This window comes from Eriocheir sinensis, chromosome 17 (genome assembly GCF_024679095.1).
Source record: "Eriocheir sinensis breed Jianghai 21 chromosome 17, ASM2467909v1, whole genome shotgun sequence".
NCBI lineage: Eukaryota > Metazoa > Arthropoda > Malacostraca > Decapoda > Varunidae > Eriocheir > Eriocheir sinensis.
The window spans coordinates 3,346,370-3,368,669 of NC_066525.1; the positions used below are offsets into that span (position 1 = coordinate 3,346,370).

The 22,300-nt window shown below is 48.6% G+C and overlaps 2 protein-coding genes and 1 long non-coding RNA gene across 12 annotated transcripts in view; 2 read left to right on the top strand and 1 right to left on the bottom strand.

The window, feature by feature from the left end:
* Positions 1–45: 45 nt before the first annotated feature.
* On the top strand, positions 46–1,446 carry LOC126999784 (uncharacterized). Its single transcript, XM_050862694.1, has one exon. It carries the CDS (start codon positions 196–198, stop codon positions 1,252–1,254), a length of 1,059 nt encoding a protein of 352 aa, XP_050718651.1. The 5' UTR covers positions 46–195; the 3' UTR covers positions 1,255–1,446.
* A 1,754-nt stretch (positions 1,447–3,200) lies between these two features.
* Positions 3,201–22,300, bottom strand: part of LOC126999786 (glutamate receptor-interacting protein 2-like) — a 107,466-nt gene continuing 88,366 nt past the window's right edge. For 4 of the 10 annotated variants that reach the window (XM_050862697.1, XM_050862701.1, XM_050862702.1 and 1 more), the window contains 16 exons: positions 16,982–17,144; positions 16,292–16,417; positions 15,804–15,968; positions 14,941–15,110; positions 14,431–14,643; positions 13,742–13,910; positions 12,816–13,033; positions 12,195–12,410; positions 11,604–11,729; positions 11,329–11,487; positions 10,655–10,831; positions 9,903–10,070; positions 9,325–9,441; positions 8,504–8,722; positions 7,241–7,413; positions 3,201–7,028 (listed from right to left, as the gene is read on the bottom strand). In XM_050862697.1, the coding sequence (XP_050718654.1) occupies positions 6,756–7,028; positions 7,241–7,413; positions 8,504–8,722; positions 9,325–9,441; positions 9,903–10,070; positions 10,655–10,831; positions 11,329–11,487; positions 11,604–11,729; positions 12,195–12,410; positions 12,816–13,033; positions 13,742–13,910; positions 14,431–14,643; positions 14,941–15,110; positions 15,804–15,968; positions 16,292–16,417; positions 16,982–17,144 (2,852 nt within the window). In that variant the 3' untranslated portion in view covers positions 3,201–6,755. Of the gene's footprint in view, positions 7,029–7,240; positions 7,414–8,503; positions 8,723–9,324; positions 9,442–9,902; positions 10,071–10,654; positions 10,832–11,328; positions 11,488–11,603; positions 11,730–12,194; positions 12,411–12,815; positions 13,034–13,741; positions 13,911–14,430; positions 14,644–14,940; positions 15,111–15,803; positions 15,969–16,291; positions 16,418–16,981; positions 17,145–19,929; positions 22,157–22,300 lie in introns of those variants that run through there. The other 6 variants (XM_050862700.1, XM_050862698.1, XR_007753600.1 and 3 more) reach the window with 5 other exon arrangements.
* On the top strand, positions 18,124–19,909 carry LOC126999788 (uncharacterized). Its single transcript, XR_007753601.1, has 3 exons — positions 18,124–18,316; positions 18,865–18,895; positions 19,224–19,909. It is a non-coding gene; the product is annotated as an uncharacterized LOC126999788 (long non-coding RNA).

A 22,300-nucleotide genomic window follows, 5' to 3' on the forward strand; every position in this document is an offset into this window, starting at 1 on the left:
CAGCAAGGCAGGGCTGCGTGTTTCATTTGCCGAGTTCAGGCGATCTTTTGAGGGATTTTTTAATGGATAGGGATATTTCTCAAGGTCAAGTTTAGAGGCGTGGCTTTAACATGGATATAACTTCTTCAGTGTTGCCGAGGAGACGCGACAGGGACGGTTTGTGTTTTTATTAGTGTGCCTTTCCGTTCCGTTGCAATGAAGTTCCTGCATGACGTGGCTCGTGTGGTGGTGCTGGCGGCGGCCGTGTCGTGCGTGAGCCTGGTCACCACGGTGGTGCTGATGGCCCTGATGGCGGCCGCGTCCTGGTTCTACTACCTCAAGAATTTCAAAGAGGTCACCGGCAGCGAGGACCCGACGCCGCCGCCCCGCGCCCCAGTGTTCCAGCTGCACGAGGCGGTGGTGATGCGCCAGTTGGTGCCGCCCGGGGAGATCAACACCACCTGGGCAGACATCGGCGGCTGCTGCGAGGTACTGCGACACATCCGCGAACAGGTGATCTACCCGCTGATGTACGCGTGCTCGCACCGCTCCGAGCCGCTGCTCATGATGCCCAAGGGCGTGCTGCTGCACGGGCCGCCGGGCTGCGGCAAGACCCTCATCGCCAGGGCTATCGCCAACGAGGTGCAGACCAACTTCCTCAACATCGACGTGTCCACCGTCAAGAACATGTGGGTGGGCGAGACGGAGAAGATGGCGGCGGCGATCTTCTCCGTGGCCTACAAGATCCAGCCCTGCATCATCTTCCTGGACGAGGTGGACACGTTGCTGAGCACGCGGAACAACGTCGAGGGCCCCGCCACCACGGGCCTCAAGGCCGTCTTCCTACAGATGTGGGACGGCCTGCAGTCTGACGCCACGGCGCGCGTCATGGTGCTCGCCGCCACGAACAGGCTGGAAGCCGTGGACGAGGCCTTCCTGCGCCGCTTGCCGCTGCAATTCGAGGTGAACAAGCCGTCCGCCGAGGGCCGCTACGCCATCCTGAGCATTCACCTGCAGGAAGTGACGCTGGCCGCGGACGTGGACCTCCAAATGGTGGTGGAGATGACTGACGGGTTCTCGGGCTCCGACCTGCAGGAGCTGTGCCGTTGTGCCGCCACGCGCCGCCTCGTGGAGTACATGGAGCAGCTCTCCGCCAGCCAGTCTTCCTCCTCCGGCGGGCTGCGGCCACTCACCAAGGAGGACTTCGTGCTGGCCCTTGACCTGCACCGCCTCAACGCTGGCAACGCCTCGCCCTTCAACCACTTCTACCTCTGAGCACAGCGGCGGGGGTGGGCACTTTTCAATACCTGACGCCCTGCTCAATACCCCCATAGGCCACACGACTCACCTGCATCAACCTTCTCAGATCAGATCAGATGTGGTCCCGGGATATGCCTTTGCAACGGCTCCCGGATTTTCTTTTCACTCAATGTTCTCGTGCTTTAACTTATTTTCTTCTTCAGTTTCCACATGACATCTAGTTTTTTTTTTTTCAGTGGTTTTGCACTTGTGTTTTAGTCTTCAACTCAGCAACACACACGACAACACAGGCCTTGCGTCTGCCGCCCTACACACACACACACACACACACACACACACACACACACGATCCCTTCCCCACCGCGACACACACGTGCATCAGATATATAGCGTTGGTAGTGTGGAGCTGTACGTCACGAGGTGCATTCCATTACTTATGATAACCTTTGAATCATGAACATACACGGTAGATCTCTCTCTCTCTCTCTCTCTCTCTCTCTCTCTCTCTCTCTCCCCCAACGACTGAGTCCCAACCCGAAGCACTGACCAACACAGTATTCGAACCTTCGAGGCTCTTACTTCTCTAATGTTCGAATCTCGCTTTGAATAACTAAATAATTTCCTTTATTTCCGATTCATATTTCTTCTTCCATTTGAAAGTTTAGCTTATATGAGAACGCGGTAATAAAGGAAATACCAAAAAAAAAAAAAAAAAGAATTAGCAACAGTATAAAGGAGGGGAAGGTGGGAGCGGAGGGAGGGGGAAGGGGAGGGGGGGAAGGAGGAGGGGGGTTGCTAAGTACCTGTTGTGAGCTACCTATTAACTATTTTTCTTATCTTCACCTCTTAACACTACCACCAAGCTCACCCCAAACCTTTCCTTAACTCCTTCAACTTCACGCAAACGGATGTGTCACGTGGAATATCAAACCCGCGCCAGATCTTATTAAACGTCGAATTAGCATCCCTTAACAGTTAGGCAACGTGGCTAGTTTGGCTTTTTAATTCGCCTTCTGGGACGGAGTAAGTAGATCACCTGGAACCTCTCCTTCCCTCAGCTTAGATACACACAAAGAGAATTAAGAGATGTGTGTCAAGTGGGACCAGACATGCCACTAGAGTTTACATTATAATGAAAACAATGAAAAACAGCTTCGTTACCTCTTCAGCCGTCTCAGGAGCTCTCACGAGGCACGTCCTTCTCGTCTGGTGGTCTGGAGGAAAAGAAAACGGGAAGGGGATCCAAGTCTTGCGAGGTAGTTGCGGATCCAGGAGGGGGGGGGGCGGGGGAGGGGCGGCCGCCTCCCCCCTTATTACCTAAATTGCGCCCTTTCAAAGATTCACTGAGATCTGGGGATGTACCTAATAAAAACTTATGCATACCCCCCTCCCCACCTGGAGCTGGATCCGCCATTGTCGCGAGGGATAGAAAACGAGAATTTTGGACAGAAAACGAGGTGGAGTGTGTAGTCCATGACCCTCCTTGGATAGAGAACAGAGAACACTAAACATAAAACGAGAACTTTGGACAGAAAACGAGGTGCAGTGTAATCCATGACCCCCTGTGGACAGAAAACAGAAAACCTTGACAGAAAACAGAAAACTACACAGAAAACGAGGTGCAGTGTAATCCTTGACTCCCTTTGAATAGGAAACAGAAACCCGTGACAGAAAACAATGAAAACTGACCAGAAAACCGAGAACACTGAACAGAATACAGAGAACATTACACAGAAAAAGAATAAACGAACCAAACCATTACCAAATACGTGAAATAGGTTCCTTTATACTAAAACTTCAGACTGACCTACCGCGCATATATTAATACAGAGATTATGGCGCGTGTAATTATCCATGGTCTGATCACGTGCCAGAGTTGCGAATTGGAGGAGTAACTAAATTAAAACCAACTAAAGACTAAAATACCTCCCAAATGACGCAGTTTAATAAAGAAAACGGCAATAATAAGGTGCACTTTATTTACATTTCTCTTCATACATTAAGTAAAGTTCCATGCCAATAATTGTGTAGTTACTTCATCTTCCTGCACGTGGTAATATATATATATATATATAAAAAACTACTACTTACTTAGCTGGATTAGTATCTGCATATTATAAACACTACAAGTATATATAAATAAGGCATCATGTTACCTTTCCCTGAAGTTGTAAATGTTTTAGTCTGCGTATAAGGATTCTGTCTATGGAGATATATTAATTAACAGTGGGTGTGACTCAGCTAGGAAGCCAATTTGGGCGGGGAGGCGCTCAAGGAGTTCCCTGGCCACAACGCTGCTGCCAAATCCTACTAAATGTATGCAGAATATTCGATACACAACTTCAAATAGTACGGAGATGATCGATGAGGGAGAGACTAATGTATTCGGGGGTGATGTGGCAACACTGTGAGGAGGTTCCGGCCCCACCATGGAGGTAGAATTGGTGGAGTCGACATCAGCCCAATTAAGTGAATCCGCCCGAGCTGTCATTTTTACGGCCAGGTGTCAGGTGTTGTCAGGTCAGGCTCCCTCTTAATGGGCTCGGCCAGGCTCGCCCACCCCCATCTTTTGGCCGTAAATTTGACAGTTCGTCGGCTTCACCTCAATGAATGGGATTAGCAAGCCACGTCGACTCCACCAATTCTACCTCCATGGGCCCCACCCAAACTGACTTTATTTTGACGTCGGACAACAGCAAGTTCCTCCAACCTTATAAAAGGATGCAAATTTGCCCTTATGTACCTTTCCTCACTTGACTTCCTACTTAAGGCATTTTGTATGATAAAGAAACGGGTCTAGCTGGATCTTCCGAGCTTCCTTCTGTTGATAAAGATACAAGATTGCCTCTCTGATTGTCTCCTCATTTGGGCTTCTATATAAGGCATTCTGAATAGTAAAGAAACAGATATAGCTCTTTCGACCCTCATTCTGCTGATAAAGATACAAGCTTGCCTTTCTGATCCTCTCCTCATCTATATAAGGCATTCTGTACAGTAGAGAAACAGATCTAACTCTTCTAACTTTACCTCTGTATAAAAAAGATGGTAGCTACATGTGTTTACCTTTCTGAGTCTCCCCTCACATAACCTTCTACTTAAGGGATTCTGTGTGATAAAGAAACAGGTCTAGCTTTCCTAACCTCAGCTCTGTATAAAAAGACACTAGTTCACCTTCTCCACACCTCCCTCACACAGCCTCCACACAGTCAGCTCTTCTAACCTTAGTTCTGTATAAAAAATGACAAGATTACCCTCGCTAGCCTTACCCACAGAGCCCCCACACAACAGGTCTAGGTTTTCTATCCTTCCCGCGGTATATAATGACTGACGTTCACCCTCGACACTCCTCCCTCATACAGCTTCCACACAAACAGGTCTGTGTAACTTTTTAAACCTCAGCTCTGTATAAAAATGACACAAGTTCACCCTTTTTCGCTACACAGCCTCCACATACAGGTCTAGTTCTCTGTATAAAAGGACACGAGTTTAACATCTTCACTCCTTCCTTAAATAGTCTCCTTACAAACAGGTCGAGTCCTTTAACCTTTTCAAACCTCATCACTGTATAAAAGGACACAAGTTTAACATCTTCACTCCTTCCTTAAATAGTCTCCTTACAAACAGGTCAAGCTCCTCTAATCTTTTCAAACCTCATCACTGTATAAAAGGACACAAGTTTAACATCTTCACTCCTTCCTTAAATAGTCTCCTTACAAACAGGTCGAGTCCTTTAACCTTTTCTAACCTCAGATCTGTATAAAAAGACACAAGATTACCCTCTCTAACTTTCCCTTACACAGCCTCATACAAACATATCCATCTTTTGTAACCTTCCTGCCATATAAAAATATACAAATCTAGCTTCTCCTTTCCAGTCCTCCCTTACACTGCTCCACACAATCAGGTCTTGCTTCTTTAACCTCACTTCTGTACAAAAAGACACTAGTTCAACCTCACCCCTCCTCCCTCACACTGCCTCTACACGAACAGATCCAGCCTCTCTGACCTCACCTAGTGCAAGAGTCAACCAGCATCTGCAATCTTTCATTCCTGTGCTGTCCAACTTCGTAATGCAAGAGTTAATCAGCATCTGTAATCTTTCATTCCTGTGCTGTCCAACTTCGTAATGCAAGAGTCAACCAGCATCTGCAATCTTTCATTCCTGTGCTGTCCAACTTCGTAATGCAAGAGTTACTCAGCATCTTCATTCTTTCATCCCTAATACAAGAGTCAACAGCATCTTTACTCTTTCATCCCTAATACAAGGCACAAAAGATTCTTCAGCCTCAACACCAAGTAGTGGGAGGAAAAGGCACTGTCATTCAACTTTATAAAACGAGAGATTCTGTGTAAAAATATCATGAGCATCGTTTGGCAAGTTTTCTCTCCTAACCTTCCCTAACACGACCTCTCTCGCACTCACATGGCTATATGTAACCAGATTGGCAAGACTGCATTGGGTTCCGTGGGTCCTTTCCTCTCATATGAAAAACATTTGCTTTGAATCCTAAGACACATGAGAACTGTGGGAGAGTAAAATAGAATAAAAAAGAGTGAATGTCTATAGCTTTTGCACACATCAAATCTACTTCATAGTTCCACGTAAATTGTTTGTTGATGCACGAAAACGGTTGCTGCGGAAGACCTTGGACTCGCTACTTCGTTCACTCATTCATATCAATGTTCTAAGTAGTTCTAAAGAGGAGTAGCGACACCTCTCCTCTTGAAATTGACCTCTTTCTTGGCAACTCATCAATACTTCTTTTAACAGGTGAAGTGGATAGCAGGCTTTTTTGTCTTCATTTTTTCTTTTTGCTCTTGAATCACTTCCTTTGCTGTAAAAAATAAGACACACACACATACACACACACACCACCAAGGAAGATACAGGATGATACACTCTCTCCTTAGTGGTTGATATTTCCTCTGCTTCCTTACTCCCTCATGTCTGTCTGTCTATTCACTTGTGGTCATGATGCCTCGTTCCCTCCTGGACTTCATATTAAAGGGGGTGGATACAACAGAAGAGTCTCAAGTTCTTATTCAAATGCTCCCTTTTAATATCTTCACTCCCCTTCTGTGTCCCGGGGCGATGGGTTCCTTTCCGCCATAGACTAAAGGGGGCATGTGACGGAGATGAGCACTGAGGCCACGCGCAGCTATAGCGTATGCTCCCAACTTGACCTTTACGCCCTCTCTCATCTGTCTCTTCTATTCATGTATACCTCACGGTGTCTTACAATCGCATAAATAAAAAGTGAGGGAGGGAAGGAGAGAGAGAGGGAGAGAAAGGGGGATATAGTTCAGTTCACGCAACCAAGTCTGACCCTTTCTTTCGGCCACTCGGACTGTCTTCTTTTATGCTGGAATAACGTTAAGTAGACTTTTTTGTTCCCTCTTCTGTGTTGGTCTCCCTTGCTACAGAAAACATTACATTCACTAGATTCACAGTGCCTTGAGAGGAAGAGGAGGTTGAGGAGGAAGAGGACGGGAGTAAGGGCGTGAGGGAGTGGGGTTCAGAGTGTCTTCAGAACGGTAGGGATGGGAGTGAGGGAGGGAGTGAGAGGGGAGGAGTACAGGCCCCCACCACTCAAGTCGTCACAATCCTCCGCATCCTCCTTCCCTTCCTCGATGTTGTTCCAGGCCGAGGCGAGGATGTCGGAGGAGAAGTCGAGTGTGGGGTGCGCGTGGGGGCTCCGAGACACCACCAGCACCAGGCGGTCACCAGCGGCAGCCATCAGGGGCACGGTGAGGCAGCAGTCGAAGTCGTGGGTCCTGGTGTCGTTTACCTGGTGACGAGATGAAGAAGAGAAGGAGGTGGTGAGAGAGTGTGGTGAATTATGTATGTGTGTGGTGTGTGGTATGGGTGTGTTGGTAAGTGTGTGTGTGTGTGTGTGTGTTAGAATTTGTGAGTATTACTGTGTGTATGTGTTATAGATACTGCAGCACACACACACACACACACACACACACACACACACACACACACACACACACACACCTGCAGGATCCTGTCGTAGGGTTTCAGCACCCCAGACCTGTCCGCCGGGCCGCCCTTCCTTATCCGGTTGACGTAGACGCCCTTCTCGTAGAGGCCGTCCGACACGCTGAACCCGAAGTCCTCGTAGATGCAGTCCTTATGTAGCGACACCTGGTACACCTGCGCACCATCAGCTGTAGAAAAAAGGTGTTGGTAGTATTACTTATTTTTTTATTTTTCACTTACCGTATTTCCCGCCATACATGACGCACCGGCGTATAAGACGCACCTATAATTGGGCAAGATATATTTAGAAAAAAAACTCCACGTTCTCCCTGACCTTAATGTGTATGCAGTATTAAATTTGGCCACCTTACTTACAATAATTATGTCTATGATTCCGTATGATCCTTTGTGCCCTTCTCTGTGTTCAAAGCGTTCCACTGTTGGCTGAAGAATCACACTGCTCTTGCCCCTAGGAGCTGTGACTTTGAAATGGTAAACAGAAGGGTTGGTTGGTAGATTAACTCACTGCGCAATGTACAGGCGGTAACTTTCGCCGAGCTACTGAGGGAACTAATCACACAGGGATGTTACGTTCGATGGGCAATCTTGGTCTTGATCTTGACTCTCAGGGACCGTATACTTACTTTCAAGCACTTTAGTCATCCAGGGATATCCGCTCTTTCGAACATGTATCACAGAAAACGTCAGCTGACCGGCGGGGCGTTGCACAGCAGAAATACTTCCAGACTAATCCACCCAAATCCGCCCCACGATCGCCGAACAGTCCTCAGGAAACACCCTGCTCCGCCATTATTGTTCCCGAATAGTAGTCGCTCTAACAATCACCGCCGAGGCACCCGGCACACTGGTGACTGGTGCGCCGCGGTGTTTTGTGTCTTGTGTGTTGTGGTTAGTGTTCACGACGCGCCACGTGGCCGCGTCTTCTTCTTCTTGTGACCTGTACGGTTTTATCGCTGCACGTTTCCTCCTCCTCTCTTCTGTTTACTCACCCTTTTTATTTTAATGTTATGTTTTTAGGTATTTTATTATCCCCAATTTAGTCCTCTATTCCCTTTTTCTCGATAGGAAAGGAAGAGATAAGAGGAAAGAACGACTGAGTGAGTGAATGTGTGACTGACAGACTGAGTGAGTGACTGATTGACTGAATGCCTGACAAACTGACTAACTGACTGCCTGATGGACACGGAATGTATATTAAGATGAAACACACAACTTAAAGGTAAATACTATAGCCAGTTAGTAAATACACAGACTTACGCGAAGGCGAGGTCATCCGTGCAAAGTTGAGGGTGGCTTGACTAACAGAGTAACTCCCTTCCTCCTTCACGTCAGCAGGGTCTCCTCCTCCTCCTTTTCCTCCTCCTCCTCCTCCTCCTCCTCCTCCTGCTGGCACCCTCCTCCGTGTACCGAGTGTCGGGCAGAGACTCGCATCCATACCGTTGACGTGAGAATCTTTTTGATGTTGTGTTGGCGACGCTGGAACGGAAGTAAGATCAAATAAATACATAAATGAAGTCAATACGTAAATAGGTACATAGATAAATATAGAAGATAAATAAGTATGTAAATAGAGTGAATAAACAAATACATGAATAAGTTAAGATATAGAGAAAGATGATTGAGAGAAGTTAATAGAAGGAAAAGTAGAAGGGAAAGATGGGATGACATATGAATAAGTAATTGATAAGTATATAAGTAGATAAAGACAGAAAGAATGATTGGAAGAAGTAGACAGAAAAAAATGTTAGAAGTGAAAAGACATGAGGAGAGAAAGCATAACTGACTGACTGACTAATTGACTGACTGACTGACTGACTGATTGACTGATAGACTGACTGACTGAATGAGTGACTCTTTTATTGACTGATTGACTGACTGACTGATTGATTAAATAATTGAATGAATGATCAACTCACTGACTAACTAACTAACTGACTGGTCAACTGAGAAAACAACAAAATGACTGACTTACTGAATGGCTAACTACTTGACTAACTGACGGACTGAATTTTCAACCACATACAATCTACTACCTCACACACTCTACTTATCAATGCAGTGCCCTTGGCCAAGCTCACCTGTGTGTGTGTGAGGGAGGTGTGAGGTGGGGGGCGTGTGCGGCCGCTCCCTCAGCCCACAGCTCTCACTGATCTGGTTAAGGTCGGCGATCATCTTGTCCCAGTCGGTTTTGTCCTCTGTAAGGCAATGAATGTTTTAAGATCCAATAAATAAGTGTCTCTTTTGGTTTGCTTATTTTTTACAGCAATGGAAACAACTCAAGGGCAACACAAACAGGGTCTAGGAAATTTGTTAATGTGGCTTTGGAGAAATTGTTGATTTTAGTAGTTGATAATGTATGTGAGATTTTAGAAAGATTGGGGAGTAAGGAAAAAAATCTCAGGTGATAGAGTTTAGACTGAAAAAGAGAAAAAAAAAATACTGAATGTCAAACCAAAGTGAAGTTTAGGAGTAGGAGGAGAAGGAGGAAGAGGGAAAGGAGGAGAAGGAGAAGGATGAGGGAGAGGAAGATCAGAAGAAGCAGAAGAAGAAGAAGAAGAAGAAGAAGAAGAAGAAAAAAAAGCAGAAAGAGATAGACTAACTGACTTACCAACTAACTTCCTGATTAACTGACTAACTGACTGACTGGAACACTGACCAGACTGCCCACTGTCTATGGAGGGCGGAGGTGATGGCGACCTCCAGGACTCCTCCGCATCCTCTTCGTGTGACCTCTTGTTGACCTCTGTGCTGTCTGTGTCGCCAGTCCCAGCCACCTCATCTCTGCCCTCCAGCCCAGCTCGACGCTTCACAGTGCTGCCGCAGTCTGTCACGATGGCAAAGGTTTTTAAAGGACGCATGTAACTTTCTTTATAAGGTCATCTCTGTGTTGTTCTACTTTCTGATGCAAGAGTTAATCAGCATCTTCACTCTTTCATCTCTATGCATTCCAATTTACTTATCCCATCCTTGCGCTGTCTAACTCACTAATGCAAGAGTTAAACAGCATCTTCACTCTTTCATCCCTGTGTTGTCCAACTTACTAATGCAAGCGTTAAACAGCATCTTTACTCTTTCATCCCTAGTGCGAGATTTAACCAGCATCTTCACTCTTTCATTCCTGTGCTGTCCAACTCACTAATGCAAGAGTTAACCAGCATCTTTACTCTTTCATCCCTAGTGCAAGAGTCAACCAGCATCTGCAATCTTTCATTCCTGTACTGTCCAACTTCATAATGCAAGAGTAGTCTTTGCTCTTTCATCCCAAATGCAAAAGTTAATCAGCATCTTCACTCTTTCATCCCTAATACAAGAGTCAACCAGCATCTTCATTCTTTCATCCCTAATACAAGAGTTAATCAGCATCTTCATTCTTTCATCTCTAATCCAGGAATCAACCAGCATCTTTACCTGATCTGAACACAATGTCCGAGCCTGAGTCTCTCTTGGACAGTGCAGGCGTGGAGCCGGGCGGGGGAGGGTCAAGACCGGAGCTGTCCCAAGACTCCACGGCCGAGTCCACCGAGGGGATCGCCGGCCCAAAGCGTCCCAGCCAGTCGTTGCGGCCTAGCTCATCACTCGGGACTCCTGGGAAGAGTACAAGAAACAAATGACACATAAGATGAAAGGCAGAGCAAATCAAGGTTCCAGTGTGTAAGGAGGAAGACATTGCCATTTCAAGAAGAATGAAGTCACTAAGAATGAGGGTGCTTAAGCATTATTCCCTCTTTCAAATTAGATTAAGGAAGGACAGCAGCATCAAGTATTGTGGCCCGTATTCTCAGATGTTCTTATGTTCTTAGTCTTTTGGTTCTCACAACAAATATTTCCCAAAGCCACAAAGGAGATTAATCAGGTTCTCAAGAGTGCTTTTCACATTCATAGTGCAGAAGCCTTGTCAAACTATCACAAGGTTTATATTAATTCCTCTCAGGTCACATTCACTAACCTCTAGGACCCACGCTGACTTACTCCTCAAACCCACATTCATTGACTCACAGAGAACAAAACAGACTAGGATTAGACATCACCAACCTAAACCAAACTAGACACGGCACTGCCTACGCAAGCTGCCAAGGACTGACCTGAGTCTCTGGGCCGGGAGATCTTGAGGGTCACGGTGTCGCCCGAGTTCTGCAGCATCAGGATGGCCTCGCTGAGTGGCTTCCCGCGCAGTGACACGCCGTTGATGGCCAAGAGTCGGTCGCCCACGTGTATAGCACCTGTCCGGTCTGCCAACCCACCTGTGGAACGAATTTTGTTATTTTTATAGCGTAGGAGGCAGCTCAAAGACAACAAAATGAGTCCATCTCTCCACCTGGTCCCCTGTCTTCCCCTTCTTCCTCCCATTCCCACTCACCCGGCGCCAGGCCAGCGATGTAGATAGGGTCGAAGGGCTCCTCGCTGCCGGAGATGGTGATGCCCAGCGCACCGCCGTGACGCACCAGCTGCACCGTGTACATCACTAGGCCGCCATTCTCCTCAGCTGGGGAAGAGAAGAGACTGGTTAGGTAGTTCGGTGAGTCAGTCTCCTTTTCACTTCTTTTTTTTTCTCATCTCCTCACGCCCAAAACGTCTTCCTTTCTTCTCACACAGCAGCCTTCCTCTCCTCTCCTCCTTCTCCTCTCATTTTCTCCTATCTTCTTTTCTCCTCTCCTCTCCTCTTCTCCTTTTCTCTTCTTTTTTCTCATCTCCTCACGCCCAAAACCTCTTCCTTTCTTCTCACACAGCAGCCTTCCTCTCCTCTCCTCCTTCTCCTCTCATTTTCTCCTCTCTTCTTTTCTCCTCTCCTCTCCTCTTCTCTTTTTCTCTCCTCTCCTCTCCTCTCACCCACAACCTCTCCCATTCTCACATAAGACTCCTCTCCTTTCCTCTCTTATATACAACAATCAATCTCTTTAAACAACTGTCTCTATCTATCTATCTATCTATCTATCTGCTGCACCCTTACCAGAATAGAGCTCATCCTTCTGCACCCTAAGCGTCACTATGTCATCACAGCAGTTCAGGATGGACTTGGCATCGTCGAGCGTGAGGTGTTCGAGGCGCGTTGAGTCGATAGCCAGGAGTCGATCACCGGGTTGCATGGTGCCCGAGCGGTGTGCTGGCGACCCCCGCACCACCTCGCTGATCAGTAAGGGCTCCCCGGCACCAGCTCGACGCGACACTGTTGGGAGAAAAGGATTGGTGATTGGTATGTGTGTGTGTGTGTGTGTGTGTGTGTGTGAAGCTCCGATACTTTTGCCTCCACCTCTTCTTCTAATTCATTCTAAGTACATATCTTTATTTATATGGGGGGGGGGGAACTGTACTTCTTTGTGTCATTAAAATACATTCCCTTTTCTCAATCTCTCTCTTGTGACATCTTAGCTCTGTGTGTGTGTGTGTGTGTGTGTGTGTGTGTGTGTGTGTGTGTGTGTGTGTTTACTTATTTGTATCTACCCAGAAAGTTGGAAAGTTTCGTTTAGTCAGCGCAACATCTGTGGTCATATACACAACATTCATACCTTACCCATTCACTGCTGTGTGTGTGTGTGTGTGTGTGTGTGTGTAAATCCACCCCAGGACTCACCAGTCAGGGTAATACCAAGTCCATTATGTCTCTTGGCCAGCTTGACGGCGAAGGTGCCAGACGAGGGAACGACCGAGTCCGCCACGTCAAACTCCAGGTCCAGAGTGACGGTGGGCCGAGAGTTGGCGATCATCTGCGTGACCTCGCTGACCCCGAGACCCGACACGCTGCGCCCGTTGACCCCCATGATGCGGTCACCCACACACATCACGCTGCACCTGGTGATAGTGGTGGTGGTGGTGATGATGGTGGTGGTGGTGATGATGATGGTGGTAATGGTGGTGCTTGACTATTTTCTCCCATTCCTTCCCTTCTTCCTATCTTCCCTCCTGCCTGTTTTTTATCCTCCTCCTTTTCCTTCCTTTCCTTCCTTTTCTCCTTTATTCCTTCCTTTCCTCTCCCCTTCCTTCCTTCACTCTTTTTCGTTCCTTCTTTCCTCCCTCCCTTTTACTTCTCCTTTCCTCCCCAAACTAACTTTCCTCCTTCCTTTCTTCACTCCTTTTCCTCCCTTCCTTTTACTTCTCCTTTCCTCCCCCTCCCCAAACTATCCTGTACCCTTCCTACCCCCCCACCCCTCACCTCCCCTTTTCTCAACCCTTCCCCTCCCTTTCCTGGCCCTTCCTCTCTCTCCCATTCCCCGGCCATGCATCCTACACTTTCCTCTTTTCCCAACCCTCCCTTTCTCACACTTACCCTCCCTTTCCATACATCCTTCGCCTCCCTTTCCAGATCTACCCTTTCTCTCCCTTTCCCAACCCAACCTTTCATCTCTCTTTCTTTCCCTACCTAAGTTTCCATGCAAAAATCCGAAATAAGGAAAAGCAAGAGATGGAGAAGAAAAACGAGAACGAAAAAGAGAGAAACGAGAAAGCATAAGAGAGAAAAACGTACATCACACGAACACACCAACACACGAACACACTCACTTATCCGCCGGCCCGCCTGGATCCATTGCAGCCACGACGGGCAGCGCTGTGTCGGGGTCGGCTGGGTGTGGGGGCGGCCGCAGCACCAGCCCATACCCTCGGCCCTCCACCACCAGCGTCACCGTTAGGCACTCTTGATGGCACACACCGGCACCCCCAGCACTGCCCCCTGGTGTGAGAAGGGAGAGAGAGAGATTTACATAGATTTATATAGATAGGGAGTTGTTTGGCTGAGTGAGTGACTGAAGAGGAAGAAAACAAGAAGAAAAACAACACAGGGAACGTTAATAATAAGAGGAACAATAGAAATAACAGTAGAGATGATCATTTAAGTGGTTAGATTGTTGTATATAAGAGAGAGAGGAAAGGAGGAGAGAGGAGAGACTGGAAGAGAGAGGAGAAAGAGAAGAGATCAAGGTACCATGAGACGGAGAAAAAGAGAGATAGGAAAAAGGGGAAGAGATATAATGAGATAAATAAACAAGAAAAAGAAACAGAGAGCATGAAGACTCCATACCAGCATCAGGTCGGTTGTATATAAGAGAGAGAGAGGAGAGGAGAGACCGGAAGAGAGAGGAGAAAGAGAAGAGATCAAGGTACTATGAGACGGAGAAAGAGAGATAGGGAAAAGGGAAAGCGATATAATGAGATAGAGAAGCGAGAGAAAGACAGAGAGCACCACCCCTTACCAGCATCAGGGCGCTCTCCAGGTCTAGTTCTCCTGTTGACCCTCCGAGCGGCCGAGGAACGCGTCCGCTGAGAGGCAAGAGTGTTGTACGAGGAGCCAGGAGACAGATACCCACTGCCACCTCCTCCACCACCTCCACCTCCACCTCCACTGCTGTTGTACCCGCTGCTGCTGCCCACTACGCCATAGAGATGCGGAAAAGCCACACCTCCACCTGGTAAAAGAGAGAGGTTAGGTTTTATTACGTGTTTCTTGGTAGGTGAGTTAAGTTTAGGAAGTGATTTGTATGTACTCTCTCTCTCTCTCTCTCTCTCTCTCTCTCTCTCTCTCTCTCTCTCTCTCTCTCTCTCTCTCTCTCTCTCTCTCTCTCTCTCTCTCTCTCTCTCTCTCTCTCTCTCTCTTCCCCCTATCCCTCCCTTCTTCCCTTTCCCACCTTCCTTCCTTCCTTCCCTCCCTCCTCTCTCTGCCACTCTATGTAAATCTATGTAAATCCTCCTCGCCAGCACCTCACCTCTACAGAAGGGTATCCTGCTCTGTGCCGCCGGTCCGGGTATGATTTCCAGCGTCACGTGGGTCCCGGGCGCCGTCTTGAGGAGCTGCGCCGCCTCAGCCACCGTCATCTGGTCCACCCGAGTTCCGTCTATCGCCGCCACCACGTCGTTTACCGCCAAGGCGCCGCACCTGGGAGGACGAAGGACAGGTGAGGTGGGTTGATGTTGGTGTTATTTTTTGGTAGGAGCAGTAAGTATCGGGCTTTTTTTTTATTATTGTTTTCTTTTTTTTCTTTTTTACGCCCTTGCACTGTCTCCTCTACTGTAAAAATAAAAAAAAATGGGAAATGCTTCGGAACTTATAAGAAATCCAGAAAAAAGTCTGACCTTCATAAATGCTACCGGTTAAATGATAGATAATGATAAGTTACAGTAGACATGAGAAAGTGATTTGCTTATTTCACCTTTGTCAGAGAAATAATAAAGAGGGTTTTGATGTTATATTCATGTCATTGCCTTGTTTTATTAGTGGTCTGTTTATAAGCTTTGTATTTGACAGAGTAATAATAATAATAATAATAATAATAATAATAATAATAATAATAATAATAATAATAATAGTAATAATTAATAGAAGAAAGAGAAGAAGAAGAAGAAGAAGAAAAGAAGAAGAAGAAGAAGAAGAAAAAGGAGAAGAAAAAGAAGAAGAAGAAGAAGAAGAAGAAAAAGAAGAAGAAGAAGAAGAAGAAGAAAAAGAAAAAGAAAAAGAAAAAGAAGAAGAAAAAAATGAAGAAGGGAAAGGATGATGATACTTATTATTTCCCGCATAAGCACAAATCAACCTCCTCCTCCTCCTCCTCCTCCTCTTCCTCGTCGTCCTCACCTCTCGGCAATACTCGCTGGTCTGATGGTCTCGATGAGGATGGTGCTGGGCTCGGGGTGGGCGTGGGTCAGCGTGAGGCCCAGGGACGTCCCCGCTGCCCTCTCAATCTCCACCAGCAGCGGCCCTCCTGACGCCCTCACGCTCTCCATCACCGACACATCATACCTGGAGAAGGAGGCGATCAGGGTTATCAAATTATCGTATTCAGCCACTCTGTACATCGTATTTTCCGGTTTCTGAGTCACAGCTATCGCAAACAAACGCCAATAAGTAATGCTTTTAACGAAAACTTTAACTGGAATTTCTTTATCTGTGTGGGTAGGAAAGTTTTGGGCCCTGGAACTGATAAATGCGATGTTTTGAGTACGACAATTTATATCATTCGCAAACACAATACAAGGAATTTTCGTAGTATTTTGTGTTTGGTTGGGGAGCTTACGAACTTGCTGTACTGGACTGTAAAACCGGCCCTGACACGCTACACGTACTCGATGGTGAGGGTGGCGGCGCGTTCCAGCCTCTGCAGCAGCTCCTGGGCCTCCTTCAGACTGCAGCGGGTCAGGTCACGGCCGTCCACAGCCACCACGCGGTCCCCGGCCTTGATGGTGCCCTCCCTGCAACGCGGCACACCTGGGTTAGCTAGTTTCTGCTTTATTCTTTTTCTTATACACACCTGCCAGCTGGTCGTCAAATAGGGTCGTGAAATGGATCAAATGGGGTCGTCAGAGTGGTAGATGAATGGAACAGGCTTGGGAGCCATGTTGTGGGTGCCAATACCATAGATACATTCAAGAAGAGGTTAGATAAAGCCATGGATGGTGAGGTAAGGTGGGGTTGAGTGTACAGGAGCTGCCTTGTATAGACAAACCGGCCTCTTGCAGACTCCTTACGTTCTTATGTTCTTATGTTCTTATGTAAGGTCTAATGGGGTCATCAAATAGGATCAGATGGGTCATATTGGGTCAAATGGGTTAAATAGGGTCAATTAGTAGTCAATTGGGTCAAATGAGGTCATAAAATAGTGTTAAATGGGTCAAATGGGGTCACAGAATAGTGTTAAATGGGTCAAAAGATCATAAAATAGTGTTGAATAGGGCAAATGGGGTCAATGAAGTCAAATATGTCAAATGAGGTCATAATATAGTGATGAATGTGTCAAATGGGGTCAGTCCACGTACCTGTCCGCTGGTCCGCCCGGCCTGACGTGGGTGATGACCAGCGGCCGCGTCTTGGAGGGGTCGAGCGAGACGCCGCCCCGCACCGTGAAGCCGAAGCTGTTCTCCTCCTTCTCCAGCAGGACGGCCACCGTGCGGGCCACCACGCAGCCGCTGCCCTGGACGGCTGTTGGGGAGAAAGGAGACACGATGAAACGGCTAGTGGGCATAAACTCTTGTTATAGTGGAACCAGATTGCCGAGATCGTTTTTGTATTGCCTCCCGCGGTTTCTTTCCTCCCCAGCGCTCTGCCACACAGTCTCAACCCCTATCTCTCCCTCTAATATTTTAAGGGGCTAATTTTCCGTGGATCTTCAGTCAAACCACGATTTCCGCTGGCGTGGTTCTCATATTTGCGTGGTTTTCTGACGCGTCCACGATTTTCCAAAGCTACGGTAGATTTCACTGAAGGACGTCGGTATCACTCACCATCTTCATCAGCAGCAATAACAAGAAACAATTGAGAACCACGTTAGCGGAAATCGTGGTTTGACTGAAGATCCACGGAAAATATGCCCAGTGTAATATCCCCTTTATATCTATTGCTAACATATGCGAGGAGGAGATGGGTGTTGGGACTGTGTGGTAGAGCGGCAGGGAGGAAAGAAACCGCGGGAGGCAACACAAAAACGACCACGCCAAGCTGCTTTCACTGTAGATATTTCGACTCTAAATAGATTCTTCCAGTGTGGTCATCTGGGTCGTCAAAATGAGTCAAATGGGTTATGTAGGTCAAAAGAGGTCGTCAAATGGGTCATGTTGGTCAAAAGAGGTCGTCAAATGGGTCATGTTGGTCAAGAGAGGTCGTCAAATGGGTCATGTTGGTCAAGAGAGGTCGTCAAATGGGTTATGTTGGTCAAAAGAGGTCGTCAAATGGGTCATGAGGGTCAAAAGAGGTCGTCAAATGGGTCATGTGGGTCAAAAGAGGTCGTCAAATGGGTCATGTGGGTCAAAAGAGGTCGTTAAAAGGGTCATGTGGGTCAAAACAGGTCGTTAAAAGGGTCATGTGGGTCAAATGAGGTCGTTAAAAGGGTCATGTGGGTCAAGAGAGGTCGTGAAATGGGTCACGTGGGTCAAAAGAGGTCGTTAAAAGGGTCATGTGGGTCAAAAGAGGTCGTCAAATGGGTCATGTGGGTCAAAAGAGGTCGTCAAATGGATCATGAGGGTCAAAAGAGGTCGTCAAATGGGTCATGTGGGTCAAAAGAGGTCGTCAAATGGGTCACGTGGGTCAAAAGAGGTCGTCAAATGGGTCATGTGGGTCAAAAGAGGTCGTCAAATGGGTCATGTGGGTCAAAAGAGGTCGTTAAATGGGTCATGTGGGTCAAAAGAGGTCGTCAAATGGGTCATGTGGGTCAAAAGAGGTCGTCAAATGGGTCATGTGGGTCAAAAGAGGTCGTCAAATGGGTCATGTGGGTCAAAAGAGGTCGTTAAATGGGTCATGTGGGTCAAAAGAGGTCGTTAAATGGGTCATGTGGGTCAAAAGAGGTCGTTAAAAGGGTCATGTGGGTCAAAAGAGGTCGTTAAAAGGGTCATGTGGGTCAAAAGAGGTCGTTAAATGGGTCATGTGGGTCAAAAGAGGTCGTCAAATGGGTCATGTGGGTCAAAAGAGGTCGTTAAAAGGGTCATGTGGGTCAAAAGAGGTCGTTAAAAGGGTCATGTGGGTCAAAAGAGGTCGTCAAATGGGTCATGTGGGTCAAAAGAGGTCGTTAAATGGGTCAAAGAGGTCGTAAAATGGGTCATGTGGGTCAAAAGAGGTCGTTAAAAGGGTCATGTGGGTCAAAAGAGGTCGTTAAATGGGTCATGTGGGTCAAAAGAGGTCGTTAAAAGGGTCATGTGGGTCAAAAGAGGTCGTCAAATGGGTCACGTGGGTCAAAAGAGGTCGTCAAATGGGTCATGTGGGTCAAAAGAGGTCGTTAAAAGGGTCATGTGGGTCAAAAGAGGTCGTTAAAAGGGTCATGTGGGTCAAAAGAGGTCGTTAAATGGGTCATGTGGGTCAAAAGAGGTCGTCAAATGGGTCATGTGGGTCAAAAGAGGTCGTTAAAAGGGTCATTTGCGTCAAAAGGGTCATGTGGGTCAAAAGAGGTCGTTAAAAGGGTCATGAGGGTCAAAATAGGTCGTTAAAAGGATCATGAGGGTCAAAAGAGGTCGTTAAAAGGGTCATGTGGGTCAAAAGAGGTCGTCAAAAGGGTCACGTGGGTCAAAAGAGGTCGTCAAATGGGTCAAATGCAGATAAACGACTCTTCCCGTGTGGCATTTTTCCCCTTCAAGACACGGCCCGCATTCTCAGCTGCCTTCGCCTCTCATAACCAATATTTCCAAAGGTCACAATTAAAGGCCCTCCGTCTCGTCCCTCCTCTCCCGTTTCTCATCATTCCCTGCTCTCAGATGCGTTCACTGTGTGTTGTTTTACTTGGTGCTTCACATGATGCTGGTGATTCGAGATTCGTGTGTGTGTGTGTGTGTGTGTGTGTGTGTGTGTGTGTGTGTGTGTGTGTGTGTGTGTGTGTGTGTGTGTGTGTGTGTGTGTGTGTGTGCGGCAGAGCAATGCACCACGTGGTCCTCAAGGTGTTGGAGTTTACAAACCTTGGCCGAGTAATGGAGGCTTCTGGTGGACACACACACACACACACACACACACACACACACACACACACACACACACGCACACACACACACACACGTTAAACACTGAACGTAAGTCTCGTGGTGTTTACATCTATTTCTGTATTTCGGGGGTCAAGAAGTTAGTGGATGAAAGGCGGGGCGGGGCGGGGCGGGACGGAGCGGGATTTGGAGGCGCGGGCGGTATGGTGTGGGTGTGGTGTGGGGCGGGGTGTGGGGCAGAATGGACGGTGTACTACTAACAGGAGTAAATGGTGGTGGGCGTGGGTCGGGGTGGACGGGGTACTAACGTGTGTGGGCGTGTCTCCGTGCCTGGGACTTGCGCCGGTACCAGGCGGCCCTGCTGGAGGCCCTGCCACGGCCCTCCACCTTGCTGTCGGAGAGGCTGCGGCACCGCATGACCGGGGAGCCCACGGGGGCGTTGGGGCCTCCCCCGGGAGGCGTGACGCAGCGCGGGGAGGCCTGCCGCCGCGGGGTGTGGGGGGAGCGGGGCGGCGTGCTGTTGCCGCGGAGGTGGGGCGCGGGTGGGGCCTTGGGGGGGCACGGGGAGGGCGGGCTGCGGGCTGGAAGCGGCGGCGGCGGCGACTGTGCATGCTGGAGGCTGGCGGGGGCGCTGGGGGCTGGGCTGGGCGGGGCGGGGCAGTACTGGTTATGGGCGTACTGCACGTCCATGGCCCAAAGCGAGAACCTGCGGGGCGGCGGGCTGGGCGGGGCCTTGACGGGGCCCGTGGGCGTCCTGCGGCCCGCCGACCCCGCCGTGTTGTTGCATTCGTTGTGGGCGTCTGCAGCGGGGGTGTGGGGCAGGGCGCGCCCCTGGCGGGAGCCGGCCCGTGACGGCAGGGAGGGCGACGCGTCCCTGTCCCTGCTGAAGGCGGCGAGGCTGGCGGCACTGCCCCGCAGGCTGGGCTCAGGCCACAGGTCGGCGGCCATCATGTCCCGCGAGTGGTCGAAGGGACGGAAATTGGCTGGCCTGACAATGCCCTTGTTGTCCGTGTTGTCCGGCTCCTTCTCCTTCTTGTCGCCCGCCAGGAGGCCGGCGATGCCTTCCGTCAAGGAGCGGAACCTCTTGCGTAAGGAGCCATTGCGGCGGCTGCGTGCCGGGGCGGGGGAGGCCGGGGTGTGGGGCGAGCCGTTCAGGAGGTCCAGGCTGTCGGGGCCGCCGTGGCCTCGACTGCGACTCCACAGGGACCCCGAGGAGCCCCGCCAGTCCAGCCGCCAGCCCGAGGCCATGACGAGGGCGCGTGGGCGTGCAGGGACTTTTCTTTCGTCACAGTCAGCAGCAGACCGCCGCGAGGCTCAGGCCGTCACCACGAGGTCGGGGAGCCGCCGACACCATTACGCAACGGGTGTCCGCTGACCCTGTCGTTCGTGCACACGGGCACACGTACACACAGAGACATACACACGTCGTCACGCCACATGCCACGGAGACAAACGATGCCAAGCGTCAGTCTGCTTATCTAAACTTTCACTCCATTGTCTTTCCTTGTTTATTTTCATCACTACGGGAGGGAAGGCGAGGCAGTCATCAATACGCCTCTCGGTGGGCACAGCACCATCACGCACCCACACCCTCCACGCTGCCCTTCCGTAGACCCACGTTTTCCTTTCCCTCCTGAAGCAGTCCCTGACTCCCTGCCCTGTCCTGTGTCCCTCAGCCCCTTGTGATAGCAGGTTATTCCTTACCCCAATCTGGCCACGTGATCTTGAGACACAGTAGCAGACAGGCAGAGGTAGAGGCGGACAGACGGACACGCATGTAGATTTGACGAACAGACAGACAGATAGACAAAGAGACGGACAGACACACGTATGCTAAAAATGGCTAAAAGGAGACATGACAGACAGAGATAGAGACAGAGACGGATGGACAAACACCTACACAGACAAACAGACAGAGAAGGACGCGGAAAGAAAGACAAGAGATGAATTACAAAAAACAAACAAAGAAATAACAGACGAATAAAACACATACAGACCTACAGACTCCTACAGAGAGATAGAGACAGACGAGACCAAACCAAGGAACGAAGAAAGCGAGACAAACCGAGACAGACAGACAGACGGATACAAATGGACAACAGAAGCCAGCCAGCCAGCCAGATAGACAGACAGACAGAGACAGACGCCGGAAGACACAGAGTTGGCACTTCAATAAGCCTTCGTGACACAGAACATTAACTTGCATGTGTTACGCCTCCCTCGCATATTTGGCACAGACGAGAGAGAGAGAGAGAGAGAGAGAGAGAGAGAGAGAGAGAGAGAGAGAGAGAGAGAGAGAGAGAGAGAGAGAGAGAGCAGTGCCACAATCAAGGACGCAGTGCCACACATCGCCAAGATCACAGCAGAGTGCCATTAGCAAGCCCATTAACCTACTTACTTAGATCTTTAGCGCCTTGGAAACCTTACTTAACTTACTTACTTACTTAAGAAAATGATGCCGATAAGATTACTGTAAGATAGCAATGAGTTATGATATGATGCTTCGACTTCTGTTTTTTTTCATTCTCTTCCTTCTCCTTCTCCTTCTCCTCCTCCTCCTACACTTCATTCTTCTACTTCTCTCCTTCCATTCCCTTCCTTCGTTTCTTTTTCCTCTTTCTCTATCTTCGTTTCCCTTTCCTTTCCTCCTCCTCCTCCTCCTCCTCTTCCCTTCTCTCG